Here is a 19,830-nt window from a genome sequence, read left to right on the forward strand (position 1 = left end):
GTCAACAGCACATAGATAGCATGTAGACCCATGAGACTGGATGAAATAATGTAGAGAGTGAACATAAAAAGGCCCAGGCTTGAGTCCTGGGGCTTTCGGATATTTAGATATTGGGGTGCTGAGGAAGATCCAACAAAGGAGGCTGAGAAGGAGCACTCCACTGAGGAAGGAGGCAAACCAGGATAGCACCATAAGCTTGCAGCCCCATCAGTGTCTCATGGAGAAGTGAGCAAGTGCATCAGATGCTGAGAGGGTGATGAAATTGGGAGGTGAGAATAATTACCAGACCTGGTAATGTGGAGCTCACTGGTCACTGAGATGGGTGTGGCAGGGAGAAAAGCTGACTGGAAAGTGTTCAAGATAGTGGGACACAAGAAGAGGGGATAACAGAGACAAGCCTCCCAAGGAATCTTGCTGTAAAGGGGAGTTGAGAGATGGGGTGAAAGCTTAGGGCAGAAGTGTTGGGCTGAATATAAATTTACCCAAATATCTATGGGCTTGTTTCTTGCAAATTAGAAATAGATTCAATTGCTACCTCAAATTTAATTTATATTTTGAGTTTAAAAAGTCACATACGTGGTTCATACAGTCCCACACAACACCTATATATTTTTAGATAAGGAAAAAATTCAGAGAGGTGAAGAGACTTGCTTGAGGTATAGAGAAGCAGACATGTATCACAGGCTGCCTCACACAGAGTTAGAAGATGCCAGAAAAAGGCTGCAGGATTACTGTTTGGTAAAATGAAATGCCGCATGTAACAAAACATCATAAAGAACTATATTAAACTTGGTTGTTCTTTTCCACATCCAAAATTACTAAATCGTCCAGGAGAGGATATTGTTTCTCACAAGTGAAGCTTTGCAATGCAAGGTGTATTGGAGGATCTCACCTTTTCAGCAAAGATGGGGTTTCCTGATAAGTGGCTCAAGTGTAGAAACTCCAAATGCAGAGTTCCGAATTCTGCCAAAATACTGCTGCCTCCTGAGGCCCAGGGCCAGTTCCTTCCAATCCCACTAAAGAAGAGAGGAGATTGAAGAGTCAGACTAATGCCAATTTTTGCAGCTCTAAATAACAGAAGTGAAAGAGACAGCTTTTGAATAATGGTATCTCAGCTGATAGTCCACTCTGGATATTTAAAAATATCCAGCATTGTTGGCTTTGGCTATTGGTTTCAGGCTTTGACTCTTACCTACAAATTGAAAATCAATGTAGACTTCAGTCAGAAAAAAGTTGCTGTGTCCTTGCTGTTGATGAACAGACAAATATTTTGGAAGGAACAGGAGCCATATAGAGATACATACCCATTCCAAGTGGAATATAAACATATCCCAAATCCCACATAAAGCCTTCCAACATTTTAATTAATTTCAGCCTAAGATTCCATGGACTATTATAGACATTCACATTATATTTAAAGTTTTTCTTTGATATACATTTCATTGATTCATTGGTTATAAACTCACTGAATCTTTCCCCAAACCCTCCCTCCACTTACTACTTTCTTTTGTTTTCCCTTACACTATTTTACTTATTTTCTAAGTATATTTTCCAGAGCACTCACTTATTCTCTGACCCATTTAATCTATGTTCAACACAATTATGAAATTCAAATCTGAAAGAGGTCAAAAGGCATGAGCTCCCAAAATTATTGCCTCATGGCTCATCTGGGAGAAATGGTTTCTAAAAAGAGTTAATCCTAAATATACATACACACAAATACACATAAAATAACTTTGGAGACATGGTCAGACTCTTGGGCACAGTGTATTTTTGCGGCACCATTTAAAACGTCAAGACTTGCATGATATTTGAAATAAAGAGTCAAGTCAAGGATTTTACCAATAAATCCCCTTGGAGAAAGCTGAAAACCCACGTTTTGGTTGTTGTTCAAATGTGGATTTATTACATGCCTACCATTTGCCAGGGACTATGTATGGCATTGGGTTAAAGGATGATTATGATCACTCTTTCCTTAAAGACCTTATAGTATAATATGAGAGAATGACCTAGGCATAGGTAATTCCAATTAAATATGGTAAGTGCCAGGATAGATGTGTGAAAAGGTCTCTGAGACCTGAGAGCCAGGACATATAATCCTACATGGCAGAGGGGCACAGAAGACTTCTTAAGCAGGAGACTCCCCAGTGATTCTTGAAGAATGAATAAGATTTAGTGAGGAAGAATGGTGAGAGGGAGCATCCGCATATTGAGAGCACACAGAAGGGCTAGCCAGGAACTGGAAGAAGCTCCTGATACTGGTGAGTAGAGGGAAGGGAAGAGAAGGCTACGAAGTTCAATCTGGGCCAGGTCTTGGAGGCTTATGGATTTCTCATTTTCCTCCCTTTCCAAGTGGACTCCATCTGAATACTGCTCTTGGTGTCCCCTAGATTTCCTCCCTGCTCTGTTTCTTTTTAGAGCAAAACCTAGATTTTATCTTCTAACACAGGTTTATAGTAAACACAATAAAAAGTAAACAGAAATAAAAGAGGTCTGAAAATCACACATTTACTTATTTTTAAAAATGCCTTACATTTATTAAGTTCTAGGAATGTAAATCAGTTTCTATTTTCATGGCTGGCTTAGACGAAAGCAATAGCCAATCATCCAAATAGGATGAACAACTACTTTCAAATTTTATTGACATATGGCAAGTGCACATAGTAATTGGTCATTAGTTTGTTGTCATATGTTTTTAAATTCCAACCATTCCATCACTGACCAGAGTCAATAAGCCTAATGAAGCAAAAACAAAAGTTTCTATGTTCTATAGAAACTATTAAAATCAAAGCCACAATATCAAGGTAAGAGGGAATGAGGACTTTGTCCCAGAGGGGGAAAAAGACAATGTGCTAGGAATGCAACCCAGTTTCCAGATCTTCAAAGACTGGTTCTTTTCAGTTCAGGGTATGAGGGTGTGGCAGCACTCTCACCTGGGAAACTCAAGTAGTATATACGTACTAATCTAAAATTCAAATTCCTTTTGTTTCCATGTGTTTGTTGCCTGCTATTAATGTGGTTAAGAGAAAATCAGAGACACACTGAAAAAATTTCAATATGTTAAAAAAAGTTAAGATTTAAAAAGGATTATATACATTCCCTCTTTCTCCTTTGCACATTCATATCAGAAGGAAATCAGCACACTTCTCTATCACTGTTTAATTATATAGGAAGCAAGAACAGTAAAAGCATCAGCAAAGGATATGTCACGCGAACAGGAAGAAAGCTGGGCTTAGAATACATGGTATGTTTATATGAAAGAATGGCTTTGATTACCATTCTTCCAACCTACAGAATTAATGTATTTCAGTAAAATGGTAAGATCAATAGTTGTGCTGGCTGTTGAATATAAGTGAGAGAGGGATTTCAGGAGGCCAGAGAGAGTATCGTTTTATCTAGATATTTAATAAGGTCACTTACCTTTTCTTAGGCAAACCTGCAATGACTAGAGATTGGTCTGGGGAAGAGTGTGGGGCACACAACATAAGCCATAACAGCTAAAAAATGTGTGTACTGGGTACAGCTAAAAAACACAACAGCTAAAAAATGTGTGTACTGGCTGCCTGTTTGTACCGCAAATGTGTACTGAATCAGAACCAGTTTTGGACACTCATAGAATGATTTCTAAGGTCTCTAAATTTTAAGTCTATTGAGGAATCAATATATTTATATGGCCCTAATTCCTAAACTGATATATACAAACGTTGAGCATTTGACATCAAAATGGTGGGTTTATGACAAAGGGAAATGAGTGTGGAGAGAGTTCTGCTCCTTTGATCTGGGGGTCAGGATACTCTGGGCATCCCATGATTCCAAACACTAACGCTTTCTAGACCTCTGGGTCAAGATCAGTCTCATCTGAGAGAGTAGGGGATTTAAAATGTCTTTAACTTCAGTTGTTATCACAGTATTTTAAAGGCAGTCATGGTGTTCTTTATTTTATCTTTATCTATTTTCTAAACACTAATAATACTTCAGAAAAATATTTAAAAACAAAATAACAGTTTGTGTTCAGAAACTATTAGTTCCATCAGGTAGGCATAAAAGGGAAGAATATTTAAATATTCCCAATCTTGTTATAATGATTGCATTATAACCATTATAAGCCAAATGATGAGTCAGCATATGGAAATGTATACACAAAAAGGCAATTAACGTGATTTGGGAAGCTGCCAAGTATGTGGTTCAAAGAATCCTGAAACAGAACTTCAAACTTTTGTACTACTCTAATTTCACTTACTTCTGTTTCTTCCAAGCCCCAGTTCTTCTATTTTAAATTGGAGTATTATTTAATACATATCTTTCAATGTATTGAAAAAAATTCTTTTTAATTAAAATTTTCAGTATTCTACAAAGGTAATAATTCCTTAAAGATAAAACATCACAACAAAAAATAACTGATTTTGGCAATCACAACTAGAAACATGTCTTTAAAAGCTGAGTCACTATGATTCTTTTGAAAATGTGAAATACTATTCTGTTGTTTTAGAGAGTACAACTTGAGTGTAGTTTATTAAGCAATGTTAATATACTCCCACATCCTATTGCAATAAAAAACAAGAAGGTATAATTATTTACTGCTCTCATAAGCAGTGGACATTATGCTTTTTTCCCCTCTCTCCTGGGAATGGCTAATATCCAGAGAAAGGAACTACCATTCTAATATTGCTAATCTATTCACACTTGAATACCAGGGAGTGCTGCTGACTCCTCCTAGAACTTGTAATGAATCAAGTAGCTGGAGGGTTGTTCTGGATTGATGGTAAATCTCTTCAAAATAATCTTAAATTGAGGTACCCAAAGTGATATGTTTGCCCGGATATAGTTTAGATCATTAAAAAAATACATTTGTGGGGCGCCTGGGTGGCGCAGTCGGTTAAGCGTCCGACTTCAGCCAGGTCAAGATCTCGCGGTCCGTGAGTTCGAGCCCCGTGTCGGGCTCTGGGCTGATGGCTCAGAGCCTGGAGCCTGTTTCCAATTCTGTGTCTCCCTCTCTCTCTGCCCCTCCCCCGTTCATGCTCTGTCTCTCTCTGTCCCAAAAACAAATAAATGTTGAAAAAAAAATTAAAAAAAATACATTTGGCTATTTACTATAATCAAATGAAACAAATAAAGCATTTACAGAACTGAGATGATTCTAAAAAATTGCCAGATGAATATATAAACAAAGCATTACATAGTTATACAGTCTTGATTAGCTATGACTTTCAATCTACTCTTCCTTACTACTTGCTGTTCTATGCACAATGGGAAATGGGCCAATAAACTATTGTCTTGAGGATTCTTGCCTGAATAATTTCTGATTAGCTGATCAGTAAACAAATGCCCTTCAAGTTCAAAGTCCAGAATATGGGTTATTCCCTTGGGCTATGGAGTTAGCAAGTTTTGGAAGAAAAAAAATTCCCCACATTCTGTATATTATGGTAAAGCGTTACTTATGCATGCAAATAGAGAGGAACACAGGGATATTTAATTCAAAAGAGCAGATAATCCAATATTATTCCTTTTGGATTTTAGCACAAATTAGGAAAGAATAATTAGAAAAGTTCATGAACGATTGTTTCATTTAACTGTATTCCCAAAGCTAATTGATTTTGAGATTAAGCAATTTCAGCTTCACTTATTACAAATGCCCCCTTCCTGAACAGATTCACACAATGCTGATCTTTCAAGTTTGTCATCTAAGACCTCACTGAGAGTTGGACTAATAATCCCAGGGGACTGGCATTCTAGGACTAGGCAAGGTTCTACTATAGCTCATCCATACAAAATTCAGCTGGGGAGGACTACTTCCCTCAAGGCTACCCACAGGGAAATGATGGCTAATAAAGGGCAGCCATTTGATTGAATTAATTCACTATTCATGCTTTACTGCCTCTGAACAGCAGCATGTGGGTTAAATCTCCAAAGAATATGCACATTAAATTTCTTAACCAAAGACCAAAACAATGTTTTAAAATTAGTCACCTTGCTCCCTCTTATGGGTAGTTACTTTTGACAGAATTGAAACTAAATACTTATTATTTTAGTTTATTCTGACTGTCAATACTGCTGTCCTTGTATTTGACTATGTAGGATTGGAGCAGAGGTTGGGGTTTGCAAAAAATATAAATGGTGAGGGGCGCCTGGGTGGCTCAGTCGGTAGGGCATCTGACTTGGCTCAGGTCATGATCTCATGGTTCATGGGTTCGAGCCCTGCGGTGGGCTCTGTGCTGACAGCTCAGAGTCTGGAGCCTGCTTCAGATTCTGTGTCTCCCTCCCTCTCTGTGCCTCCCTTGCTAGTGATATCTCTCTCTCTCTCTCTCTTTCTCTCTCTCAAAAATAAATAAAACATTAAAAAAATTAAAAAAATGTAAATGATGAGAAGGCCTCTCTAGTTCCATAAATAATCTGCTCCACATGTCCAAAGATGCTAAAATTCTGTTTTCCAGCTGTCCTTTCAGTAAGATCTCCTTGCTAAACATTATCAAGAGATTGCAAATAAGTTGAATGCAGTTTCTACCCACTTATTGGATAAACTGGGGCAACCTATCATTAGGTTTGGGGAACACTCCTAAAAGGCTAGTAATACTGATTAGAAAGCATTGTAGTGCATTTAGGGTGTGTGAGCATGCACATACATTTACTTTACTGTACTTAAAAAATCATATTCTACATGTTCTTTTAAACATACATCACATTCTTCATGGACTTTTCCCATACCCATCAATGTACATTGTTTTTGAGTGAATAGTACCTGACTGAATGGATATATAGGCGAACCTCTAACAACACAGGGGTTAGGTTGACCTCCTGTACAGTTGAAAATCCATGTATAACTTTTGACTCCTCTAAAATGTAACTGCTAATAGCCTACTATTGACTGGAAGTCTTATTGATAATATAAGCAGTTAATTAACATTTTGTATGTTATGTGTATTATATACTGTTTACTTGTGATAAAGTTAGCTAGAGACAAGAAAATGTTAAGAAAATCATAAGAAGGAGAAAATACATTTACAATACTGTGTTTATTGGAAAAAGATCCACATATACATAGACCCACACAGGTCAAACCCATGTTGTTTGAGGGTCAGTTATACTCTAGTCTATTTAAACATACATTTTTTTTTTCAACGTTTATTTATTTTTGGGACAGAGAGAGACAGAGCATGAACGGAGGAGGGGCAGAGAGAGAGGGAGACACAGAATCGGAAACAGGCTCCAGGCTCTGAGCCATCAGCCCAGAGCCCGACACGGGGCTCGAACTCACGGACTGCGAGATCGTGACCTGGCTGAAGTCGGACGCTTAACCGACTGCACCACCCAGGCGCCCCTAAACATACATTTATTGATAGACATTGAAACCACTTTATTTTCATTTTACTTTTGTCACTATAAATAATTTGGTGGTAGGTCTAGTTCTTTTTAAAGCTAACTAATTTTCACGCAAAAATGTCTACACAGATTCCAGCTGGAAGATGTTAATTTAATTGTCAAAACCGATAATGAAGATGGATTTGGGAATACGTATTGGAAGCATAAATGTCTACTGTTTACAGAGTTATTTCTTAAAAGTGTGGACCTATTGTATCTTGCCACATTTGGTAGTCTCTAGAGCTCTTGGGATATCTTAAATTCATCTGCTGTAAATCATTATATCAAGTCCTTTAAAGCTGGGGATGGAGGAACCACAAATAAACATTTATAGCCAGACACTTTTCTAATAAACCTCAGGATGGAATAGGGGATACTATATTCCATCTTCAGAAATGCCAACTAATATTAGTTTGCCAGAGATTTAGAAACAACTGTTTCATTACTGTAAGAGTTTAACAGATATCATCATTCTAAGACATCATTTAAGATCCATTAAGATCTAATCCATAATACAGTGGATACAGTTTCATAATACAGTGAAATTTGGCTATGTTTATTTATTTGCCTTTCATTCTATGGGTCTATGGATCATCTGTGGATCAAGATAAATGAAATCAGTGCAGATTCCAGGCTTTTAATTCTTCAAATTCTGTTCTTCAGTCTCTTTCTGTAACCAGGACGGCCAGGATTGTTCCCTTCTAGATTCTAAGATGCTTTATTCATAAAGCACTCAAAGTCTAATTCCAAAGTCTAGGTCAGTGCCAAGAAACAAACGTATTTAATATATGCTTCATTTAATGAAATTTAAAAAATAATGAAGGGTCTATGTCTTTGGCTCCTACCCCTAACTTGTAGCTAAATAATAAAATCCTATATTTAGAGTTACCACATACAAGCCCTTTTACAGACAATTTAAGAAAAAAAATATCCTTTCTAGTCTGGATACAAGTTTTCTACCACAAACTTGAAGTAATCTGAAGTTGTGATTTCTAAGAGCTGAGATATGGTGAAATGAGAAAAATAAGGACAGGGCAGTAAATTATTATGAAAGCTAAATTTTATTCAATTTAAATGATTGTCTTTTATTCCACTTTAATGTCCTTCTCACTTTTGTGATGTTAAGCTTTTCCTTTTTCAATGAAATAATGATGATAATAGGCAGGGTTATGTTTTGGTATTGTTTTTTTTATGAAATAAAAACACTGGCAACCTAAAGCCAGCCTCTCAATTATTAGCGAAATTTTATGTGGCCCATGAAAGCTACAAGTCTGCCACCACTGATCTTAAGGTACAGCAGAAGCTATGGAGCAATTACTATTGGGAAAGAACAGTTTACTATCAATTATGCCAAAACTAACGTTAGGTTTTGGCAGAAATTCTGAAGTATAAGAGGATAATATTAAATGATTTTGCTCAACGGGTTAAAACATAAGTACTCTGGGGGTACATCTTGCCAAAGTCAAGTAAGAATGAGCCAGTAAGTCGACCATAATTTATTGAGAGCGTGGCACATGTACAATGTAAACATGAAACACTATAGGAAACACGCTAAGGTTTTCTGTTTTTTCAGATGACAAATATTTTATTGGTTCAATAAAGGAACCAGTAAGATAACAAAACAATCAAGGAGCATTTGAGAAACTGGTTGTTTTTAGGCAATGCTAGGAGAGTCCCTCTAGTCTACCCACAATGCTAGGTCATGTACAACAGCATCATAAACGGTAACTCTTGGATTATCTTTTCCACCAGACAAAATATTTGCATCTCTAGAAAATCTATATTTCATCAAAATTCTACAATTGAACATGTAACCTCACTAACCCTAGGACCTTTAATCAATAGTATATAGTGCTTTGAATTCAATACCATCCTCTAGATAATCTTTTACCCTAACATGACATGATAGCATACCCACCTTTTTGCCTTATTTTCAAATTTCAGATAACTTTTCTCTGTAAGCACAGTATATATAAGAGTTTTGGGAATGATAATGATTTCATCTGGAATACAGGCTTAGAAAAGGATCATTGAAATAAAAATCCTCAATTTACTAAAGAACAACCTGACTTTGGAGTTGAAATACTTTTTTTCTTTTTCTTTTTTTTTTTTTGTTTTTAGATGGAGCAAGAGACTGTGAGAGGGGGAGAGAGAAAGAGGGAGAGAGAATCTCAAGCATCAAGCGCATGGAGTCTGACTCAGGGCTCGGGCCCACAACCCTGGGATCATGACCTGAGCTGAAATCAAGAGTCAGACGCTCAACTGACTGAGCCACCCAGGCTCCCCTGGAGTTGAACAAAATTAATGGGGTTTCTCAGTGAGCATGACCCTCCCATGAGGGTCTGGCTTTACTTGGAGATTGATTAGATTTACTTATCCTTCCAGCATCTTACTGGTAAAGATGGTTTGTTCTGAAATTTTGGAGGGCTGGGTTATCAGCTGCAACTCAATTAAATTTTTGTCCAGTTACCTGAGTAGAAGCAAAACAGTTTTTGGAGAACCATTCTGGTTTTCCTTTGGGCATTCTTCAGAGGTCTTCGGCAAAGAAATCAAGTGGGTCTAATTAAATTTTTATGAAAGAAAGTGAGCTTCCTCTGACTACTATGGTATATAAAGCACATTGATATTTCATTACCAAGTTCAACAGATCCTCGCTGTATGTTTTTTCCAGATATTAAACTACTTGATAGTAATTGGGAAAGATTCATTCTCTGATGCTTAATAAATTAGTTATCACCATACTTCAGAGTGGGCAATAGATTCTTTTTAAAGGAAAATAAATAAAATAAATGCTAAGTTAAGGAGCCTGTATTGGCAAAATGTAGCTAAATACTACAAGTACTATTCAAATACCCAAATGATGAGTTAACAGTGAGAAAGTTCAAGAAAATAGGTGAGTCTAGGTGATCAGGGCCAATAATTAATGTGTTCTTTTAAGAGGCATTATGTAAATTCAAATTACTTCTTTTAACATCGAATAGAACTCTAACCAACCAAAAAAAACTAGGTAGGCAATTAAACCACTTTATAATTTAAAATAGTAGTTTTTCTGGGTTTTGAACTTTTACATAAAGAATTATCACAAACAAGTATGCATAACTTGTGGTAAGAACAAACAGATTCAGAGATTACTCTGAACAGATGCTGGAGAATAAAACTATCAAACGACTTCATTCTCATTTCCCTGCCTTCTGCCTACAACTTATGGTTCAGAGGCTGTAGAATACTGTGTTACGAAACAGTTTGGCAACTCAGGTTTTAAGAACATAAAGATTAGGAAAAATTCTCTTGTCTTATGACAAGAGAACTAAGAGGTGAGTAAGAATAAGGAGGAAGAGTACAAGGTTGAGGAAGACTCAGCAATAAAGGCAGGTATCCTTCTCAACGGAACAGGAGCCACTGTGGTTGAAATCCGCGTCTGTTCTGTGTGGCCCTCAATGACATCCTTATATAAATGCAGTCGGTGCTAAAGGATCACCTGTGTATAATTAGCTATCTGCTGCCTTGTGACATCTTCTCTGTTATTTAACTTTTTACATGCTTTAGTTTATCTTCCTAACCGGAGAATAAGACCTAAAGACAATAAATACAATTCTGTTTCTTTACTGCCTTCCTCCCACCACCCCTACAGATATTCACACAGGTACAATAATTTGATGATTGTTTTATTTATATATTTCAGCAGCAAGTCCATTTCTAACATTACTGTAATCAATATGTTCCCTACAAAATTCAGGAATTACTTTAAGCAAGGTTTATTATTCATAATTAAAATATTTTATATATATTAATACTCTTATGTGTCACTTTAACTCACGTGTTCATATATATTCAAGCAATTAGGATTCTTTATGTTATAGGAAAAAGATACTGAAACATATAACAACACTACTTTTACAAAGTGAGAATAATCAAAGTGGGTAGTTTACATAGTCTGAACTTTTGGTAGCCTCCTGATGCTAATATTGAAATTTAAAAATGTTTCAAAATATTGAGTAAATAGTTGGAGGAGCTTTGGTAGTAAAACTACCTATTATCTAGAAGAACTATTGAAGATATATGAGTGTTGGCAGATATATCTGTAGCTTTTAAAAATCTTTGTTTAATGTGCATTACCTATGTAAAATGCAAAAATGAAAACATCAGTCTAGCATCTTGAGGCCATACAATCATTCTTATTTTACCTTTAAGGAAATAAAGGAGTGCTGACACAAAAAACTGTAGCTTTTGGTAAATTCTTAGAGAACATTATAAAATGCTAAAATGAAAACATCAAAATAGTGCTTTGAAATTGAAAATGATAATCATCCATTTCACCTATAAGAAAAAGTTAGAGGGGTGCCTGGATTGCTCAGTTGGTTGAGTGTCTGACTTAGGCTCAGGTCATAATTTCATGGTTTGTGAATTCAAGCCCCATGTTGGCTCTGTGCTGACAGCTCAGGGCCTGGAGCCTGCTTCAGGTTCTGTGTCTCCCTCTCTCTCTACCCCTCCCCCACTCATGCTCTGTCTCCCTCTGTCTCAAAAATAAATATAAATATTAAATTTTTTTAATTAAAAAATTAAAGAAATAAAAATAAAAAAGAAAGGAAGAACGAAAAAGAGAGGAAAAAATACCTTCCTTTTTTACCTTATGGCTAATGGACTCTGAGCTTTACATTGCAGTAAGGGTACAGTGCTGGCCCAGAAAGTTCTGTGTAGTAATTAGGCCCCAAACACTAGTGTTCTTAAGTCACTGAGGATGGGGTTTGGTGATGTCATTAAAAGAATCTCTGAGAAATAGAGGAATCCTGAATGGAAGGAAAGAGGTGTCAATTAGGACAAATTCATCTAAGACTAAGTCAGACTAAGACCAGACTTTCCAGATAGATCTGGTCTGAAATGAACTGCTGTGAGATAAAGCAATGAACTAGAAGAAGCATTCCAAGGATTTATGGATTGAGGCTACTCTTGCTACAAAATAAATCTTACAGCTTTGATGAGTGCCTTCTTGTTTCTTGAATGCCAATTTAAGAACAATAACAATGTTTATGGGCTATCCCCATCTCTCCATTCAAAATGAAAATGTTCTCTTGTATCCCATGGGGAAAATGCACATTCTTGGAATTTAAGATTACCTACTTCAGTTAATAGCAGTCAGTGTGGAATGTCAGTGTGAAAAATGGCATGATTCTCCTGTAATGTTAAGCACTGAGAAGAAAATAAAACAGTACGATGTGACAGAGTCTGACACGGAAGCTTCTTTTGATGGGTTTATTGGAAAGACTATGTTGGAGGGAAGATTTTCAAGCTGAGACCAGTGAGATAAAAATGAACGTATCAGCAAAGGCTGGGAAGTGTCTCCTGAAAGTACCCTAAGGTAGGCAGGATGCTGTAAAGTGTGCGAGAAAGAGTCTGGGTGTGTAGCTGAAGGATAATCAGTTAGGGGACTCTAGTGACAGGGACACTAGCAAGCTGATAAAGGCAACTGTAAGGCCAGAGCAAGTGTTTGGATTTATTCTAAGTGCAATGGAAAGTCACTAGGGTTTTACAAAGGAGGTGATGATCTCTCATTTGCATTTTTAGAGTTCATTCTTGATACTGTGGGAAGAATAGACTATACGAGAGCAAGACTGGAAGCAAGCAAACAGGTATTCAGGCAAAAAACAGATGGTGGTCTGGACTAGGTGCCAATAGATGGACAGATGTGGAGGGATTTGGGCTCTGTCTGGAGGGAAGAGTTGCCAGAAGTATTGGATTTGGAGATGAGGGAAGACAGGAATCAAGGATGATTTCTAGTTGTTGCTGTTGTTGTTTGGCTTTAGCAGCTGGGTGGGTACTGATGCTATTTTTAAGAAGATGGCAAAGACTGAGGCAGAAGAGGGCAAGACAAAGAAAAACATGAGCTCTGTTTTTCTGATTTGTCTATAATAACCACACTGTTCACAATTACAAGGAAAAAGCCAGGTCTGATCATTTTAATTTTCCTTTTATTTTTTTAGTTTTTTATAAAGATCAATTTATTCAATGTGAGAAACTTTTCTTTTGCAATGGTAATCCTGAAATTATTTAAAATCATGAAAATAACATGCATATAGCAAAAAAGTAAAAAAAAAACCAACAACAAAAGATTATGCAGTGGAAATGAATTTGTCTCTTCCTTCAGATCTTACTATTATCTCTGAATAAACATCAATCACCAATTTACTGGAATCTCTCCCAAAACTTCCTAGTAACATGGTCACTAGACAAACTTGTTAAAAATATAAATGGAAGTATACTATACATGTTACTATGTCCTGTGTTTCATGAAAAAAGTGAAGTATTTAGTTGTTCTGCCTCATTCCAGTTGCATAGTACTCCAGTGTGTGGGTGTAGAGTAACTTATTTAATCATTTTTTTGGTCTCAAGTTTCGCTATTTCTAAACAATGGTGCACATTCATGAGTAGGTCTCCAGAATAAAATCCTACAAGTGGAATTTCCAGGTGATAAAGTATATATTTAAATTTAATAAACACCTCCCAATTATATTCTAAAAGGTTTGTCCCTATATACATAGTCCCTCTGAGTACGCATGAGAATATCCTAGCTGCTAACTCTGGGAACTTATCAATTTTTTTAAATCTTAGGGGTAGGAGGATGAGTGAAATAGATAAAGGGGATTAAAAAGATACACACTTCCCCTTACAATACAAGTAAGTCATGGAGGTGAAAAGTACAGCAACTGACATTTAATAGGACTGTAAACATGTTTGGTGACAGATGAGGATGGGCACAGAAATGGTGAAACATTATATTATACACTTGAAATGAATATAAAATTGTATGTTAATTAGACTTCAATAAAAATATGAAACATATAAAGAAAAAAATTAAGAACTTGATCAATCTTCTAGGTAAAAAAATAACATCTTAATGCTATTTTAATTTGCATTTCTCTTTTTGAGCATCTGATGGTCAATGGCCAATGCACAATCTTTTTCTAAGAAGTATATGTTTACAAACTTGTCTCATTTATGTATTGGTGTCACTGTCTCTCCCACTTCTATTATTTTTTATAAATTAAAAAAATACACAGTTAAAAATTATACAAATTTCAAAATGAAATTTTAAGAAATGTGTACTATTATGAGTGAAACAATGCAATGATGAATGGAGAAGAAGCTCATACTGTATTCCTACCCTCCTAGAATGTCTCCTGCCTGCCTAGTTAGCCAATGTTCTCATCTACATGCATACAAGCATATGGGTATGTGCAGGTATTGAGGATTTGTTCTTCTCAATAAAACGGGATTACATTATACACTTTACTTTGCAAGGTACTTGCCTCAATTAGTAGCTCAACACAGATACCTTTCTAGGATAATAATTTTTAACAGCTGCATAATAATATTTCATAAAAAGATAATCACATTTAATTAAACCAATCCTCTACTGACAAACAGGTAGACCTCTCTAATATTTAAATACTATAATCATGCCACATTAGCCATCCTTAGTTATAGTAAAGCTCTTAGAATGAGGTTTTTATATATTAAGAAAACTTGCCTTTTATTCATCATGTGTTTTGCAATTTTTTCCCAAGGTGCTATTTGTCTTTTGACTTCAGTCATTTTTTTTTCTCCCTCCCTCTGCTAATATTTATTTGGTAAACATTTTGCATTCCCCCACACCCCCATATATGTTCTGGTTTCTGTGCTCTGTTTAAAAAGTCTCCTCCCGTTATCCAAGGTTATGTTTTAAAAATCATGAAAATCTTAGCAATATCTTCCTTAAATTGATTTAACAGTGAAAATCATAGTATTATTATATTTAAGTATATTATATTTTTTAACTATAAATATTTTTGTTTCTCACATCATTTATCACTTTTTAAAAAGTTGTATTAGGCTCTTCTATTCAGTAGCTTAGCTCATTACAGCTAATGAATATTTAAGTAGCTTAAAGTTAAGTTCTCTTAGTATTTTTCTCTCTTTTTTTGAACTTACAGCAAAAGTTTACTGATTTATTTCTTTCCTATAGAGATTTAGTAGTTTCATCAGTATTTCCTAATTAAGAGATGGGGAAAAAAAGGTTGTATTTAATTAAAAATGGAGAACATTTTATCCAGAAGAACTTAGACAACAGAGAGGCTGTAGGTAAATGAGAGAATGGGCCAGATCATCTTTAAGCATTATTTATGCACTTAAGAGAATTTTCAGGTGTGACCTTGGGCAAGTCCCTTAAACTCTGTAAGGCAGCAATTTCTTGATATTTAAAACAAAGTAATACCTGTGCAACCCACCTTGTAGGATTTGCACAGGATCAAATAGAATAATACACATGAATGTGCTTTGAAACTATAGAGAGTTTAGCCCAGAAAAGTATTTTTATCTCTTGCATTAAGCAACTGACATTTAGCTAACCAAAAGAAATCTGGTTTTGGGTTTTTCTCTTCAATTTTAGAGATGCCTACTCAATAAAAATAAATTCACCAAATGTTCACTTGGAGATAGAAATTATAACACAAGTAATAATGAAACAACGTAAGGCATTCCCAGGAGTTAAAAATGTAACAAATTGCTACTGTTAACAGCCAACTTTCTTACAGCAATTTAATTGCTGTTCAACTACCAAATATGTAGCACTTCAAGAAACCTCTTACATGTCTTACAAGTCTTCTAGAAAAAAGGTAATTTGAAAAATATTTCTAGTAGTAAGAGACAGCTGCACAGACCAATGTCATTTTATATGCATTAATTAGGAAGAGCACAAAATTCCTGTCCAGTGATTTTTTTCCTGTCCAAAGGCACAAAATCTTCATCTGTTTTGGACAGGTGCAGCATATCCCTTCTGTAAGGTAGCTAAACAATTAATTATGAGTCCCTAATGAATCATCATTTAAAAAAATCCATCTATGTATGAATATTCATATGCATAGGAAATTAGCAAAGATTATTCTCTCAAATTATCTCCTGCCAAAAGGGGACTTTTGCCACAATATTCATTTTAGAATGATTTTTAAAAGCCTACCACAGAAATCTTTCTTGGCCCAGACTTGCTCATTATATCAACTACTTTACTATAGATAATATGTAATGCTCACAAAGGACATTGTGATTTCCATAGCTGCTGATCCAATCAACTGTGCAACAGTGGGTTAAACCCAATAGGAAGTTTAAAGAAACGGTAAAGATTTGATAACTCAAAAATTTATTTTACTTGGCAAGTTTGAAGAGACGTGCAAAATAATTTTCTTAAAAACTGATCTAAACTTTAAATTTAATTAAAATTATTTTCATATAATGTCTTGTTTGCAGGTAAAATTGTTTACATTTCATTCTTGTTAGAATTACCTGTACATAATATGAAGCAATGAAACCAATGTCAAAAATAACAGTTCTTGATAGACTTAACTAGTAAACCATATTTTAAACATAAATAGCCATTGGGTACCTCTTTTAAATGAGGGCATGACAGGTAGGAGATTGTTTATATAATTCAATTAATCTTTTTTCAATAACCATTTAGGTAGTATTATTATCTTACTGTTTACCAAAAAGAAACTGAGACTTAGCAAGGTTAAGTGACTCATCTAGTTTTTAGTTAACTGACAGGGACAGGATGGGATTCCATATTAGGTTGATTATTTTTGCTATGTGTGGGCTACACTTTTAACATACTACATCATGTTATTTTTCATGTTCCTATATATGTTAGGGGTTAATTAGCTAATTTGCAGAGTCTAGGAGACTAGTAGAGCAAAGGGAATTTATTAGCAGTAAAACTGAGATTACGATTCAGTGTTTATTTGAAGCAATATGATAGTTTAAAGAAGAATAATATACACAGAATAGACTCCTAATAAACTTTTTTCTTGATAATAAAACTCCCTGGTGCAAATGTGCTATAAAGAGGTAAAAAGAAAAATAATTCTGATAAGTTGTGACTAAGTAAAACAGTTTTGGTTTTTAATGCCAGTGATGAACTCTAAATGTCTAGGTCAACAACAGTTACTACATCCACAAGCCCAATACTTTATCAAAAGCTGAAAGCCTTTGGAACAAGAAAAAATTATTTTTCTATTTTTTAAGGGTCCAATTCTTAAAAATCATGCTCTCTCTTAATATATATTTTTATTAGATATAAAATATTTCAAATTAAAAGCACAAAAAGGTAAAATTTTACTTCCGATTCCTATCCCATCCACTGTTTACATATTTTTTTTCTTTTTCACAGATGGTCACTATTATTTGTTTCTTGATTTTCATTCCAAAGAAAATTTTTTGTGTATACTAACCAATATGAGTAAATATCATATATAGTCTTTTAACATAAACAATAGCAGACTAAACACTGTTAAAACCAATTCTTGTTTCATATGTAGAATGCTCACAGACTCATCTTTTAAAACTTTACTTTTAATCAAAAAATTCAAACATGTAAAGTAAGCAAAAGTTCAATAAGCATTTAGATTTACTCACATAGCTGCCACCTAGATTTAACCACTATTAATATTTACATTGCCATATTTGCTTCACCTATCGGGGGGAATTATTTTAAAGAAATCATAGACATCAAGCTATTAAATATTTCAGCATTCATCTCCAAAAAGCGGAAAATTTTTCCTATACAACCATGATATTATATTGTACCGAAGAACATTAATTTCTTCAAATGGTCTAATGCCTAGTCTTTACTCAAGTTTCAGCAACTAACCTCAGAATATGAAGAATTATTACTTTTTACAGAGCTCCTTTGGCTGTAGTATTGTTAGCATAAGAGAAATATTATAGCCTTTAATATGAAAAGTTTACAATGTTTATTTTTAAATTTTGGTTGTTGTCCTTTTTTTTTTATTAGTGCCTTTCACCTCTATTCAAAAATAAAAACAATGACAACAAACACCAACCATCTGGACTCCATTTTGACATTTGCCTAGGAAACTTTCTTCATCATGACTAGTCTTCCACACTTTTACATGTATAAAATTGCCAGGATTCTATCCTCATCTTATTATTCAAAAGGAAAGGAAATCATGGTTGTGCATCTCTGTGAATATACTAACACCACTGAGTTGTACACTTTAACTGGGTGAACTGTATGGGATGTAAATTATATCTCAATAAAGCAGCTTTAAAAAAAGGGGGGGGGAGGTAATAAATAAAAATTCATTCTTAAGTAGTATCTGAATAAAGTTAGTTCCCTAAAGTAGAATTTAAAATGTTTCCAAGTATTCTTATTACTAAAATAAAAGCCTAATAATTAAACTAAATACAGCTCCTACTATTCTACTATTTTGATTATGTGACCGTATTACAACTCTGACTTTTGTTAACATAAGCATAGCATGTGGAGACAGTTATTTTAAAAAAAAGGATAAATCAGAACTAACTCTCTTAGCAAAAAGAAAATCTCATAATATATTTAAAGTTATGTGACTTGAAAGGAAATAAATAATCTTGTTCCCTAGGTGGTACTGACAACTGGTACAAGCATTCTGTAGGGAAGTTTGGCAAAATGCATCAGAAGTATTAATAATATTCACACACACTAATTTAAAAATTTCAGCTCCAGAAATTTACCCTAAAGACATATTAATAATTTTATCCCCAAGTATAAATATTTATATCCTCAAGTAAATCCATGGCCTGTTCATTCAAATACTATTTATACTAGTATAAGACTGAAAAGAACTTGGCTCTCTAACAAGAGAAAGGTTGAAAACTTACAGACCATTGAAAAGATCCAATAGTATGTAGCCATTAAAGATCATGTTGTAAGACAGTGCTTAAAAACATGGAGAATTCTTTATAACATTATTGTAAAAGTGGAGGGACTTTTGGCTTCCAGTAATGATGAAGGGTATTGGCTGGCAAATACTCCAGTAAGTTACAATATATAATCTGGCTGCTCCCTTCTCTTTGTGTGTGTGTGTGTATTTAATATATTATTTATATGTCATCTATCTATCTATCTATCTATCTATCTATCTATCTATCTAATACAACTGTTTTAAAGGCACTAGAGAGTGACCCAAATCAAGCATAAACTAAAGGAGTATTAACCACTGAAAGACAGCAACTGCAATGAGTTAGAACTTGAGTGAGTGCTTTTTTCCTGATCTCACAAAATTGCAGTCTTACTTTAGGCAGAGTTAAAGGTTGGCAGAGCAGCTGACAATTTACTGAGGGGAGGAAGGCAGAGTGGGGGTAGTCCTAGAAATCTGTGAGCCATGGAAGGGGTAGGACCAAAAATCTGAGTATAATCTCTGCCCAAATCCCTGGAGGGCCACTAAATAAGATACCAGTCGATCAACAGGAAAACAGCTGGCAGAAACCAGAGGACCTTGTGAGTTCTACTGTGTTTTCTGACCCAGGTACTCCTGTATACATGTCTAACTAGGAGGCAGAAGGCGAAAGGCTTAATGATTTCATGTATCAGAGGACAGAGCTTGGTGATGGCTTACCACAAACTTTGCCCAAATCCTTGATCAAATGCTGAATTGCACAGATACA

The 19,830-nt window shown here is 35.1% G+C and overlaps 1 protein-coding gene across 1 annotated transcript in view; it reads right to left on the reverse strand.

Annotated features, from left to right (window-relative positions):
* Window positions 1-19,830, reverse strand: part of MAN1A1 (mannosidase alpha class 1A member 1) — a 173,508-nt gene that overhangs the window by 28,803 nt on the left and 124,875 nt on the right. Inside the window, exon 6 of the mRNA XM_040474511.1 lies at window positions 893-1,016. Coding sequence (XP_040330445.1) covers window positions 893-1,016 — 124 coding nt within the window. The remainder of the gene's footprint in view (window positions 1-892; window positions 1,017-19,830) is intronic.

Source organism: Herpailurus yagouaroundi, unplaced genomic scaffold (genome assembly GCF_014898765.1).
Source record: "Herpailurus yagouaroundi ecotype Mexico unplaced genomic scaffold, PumYag 139, whole genome shotgun sequence".
Taxonomy (NCBI): domain Eukaryota; kingdom Metazoa; phylum Chordata; class Mammalia; order Carnivora; family Felidae; genus Herpailurus; species Herpailurus yagouaroundi.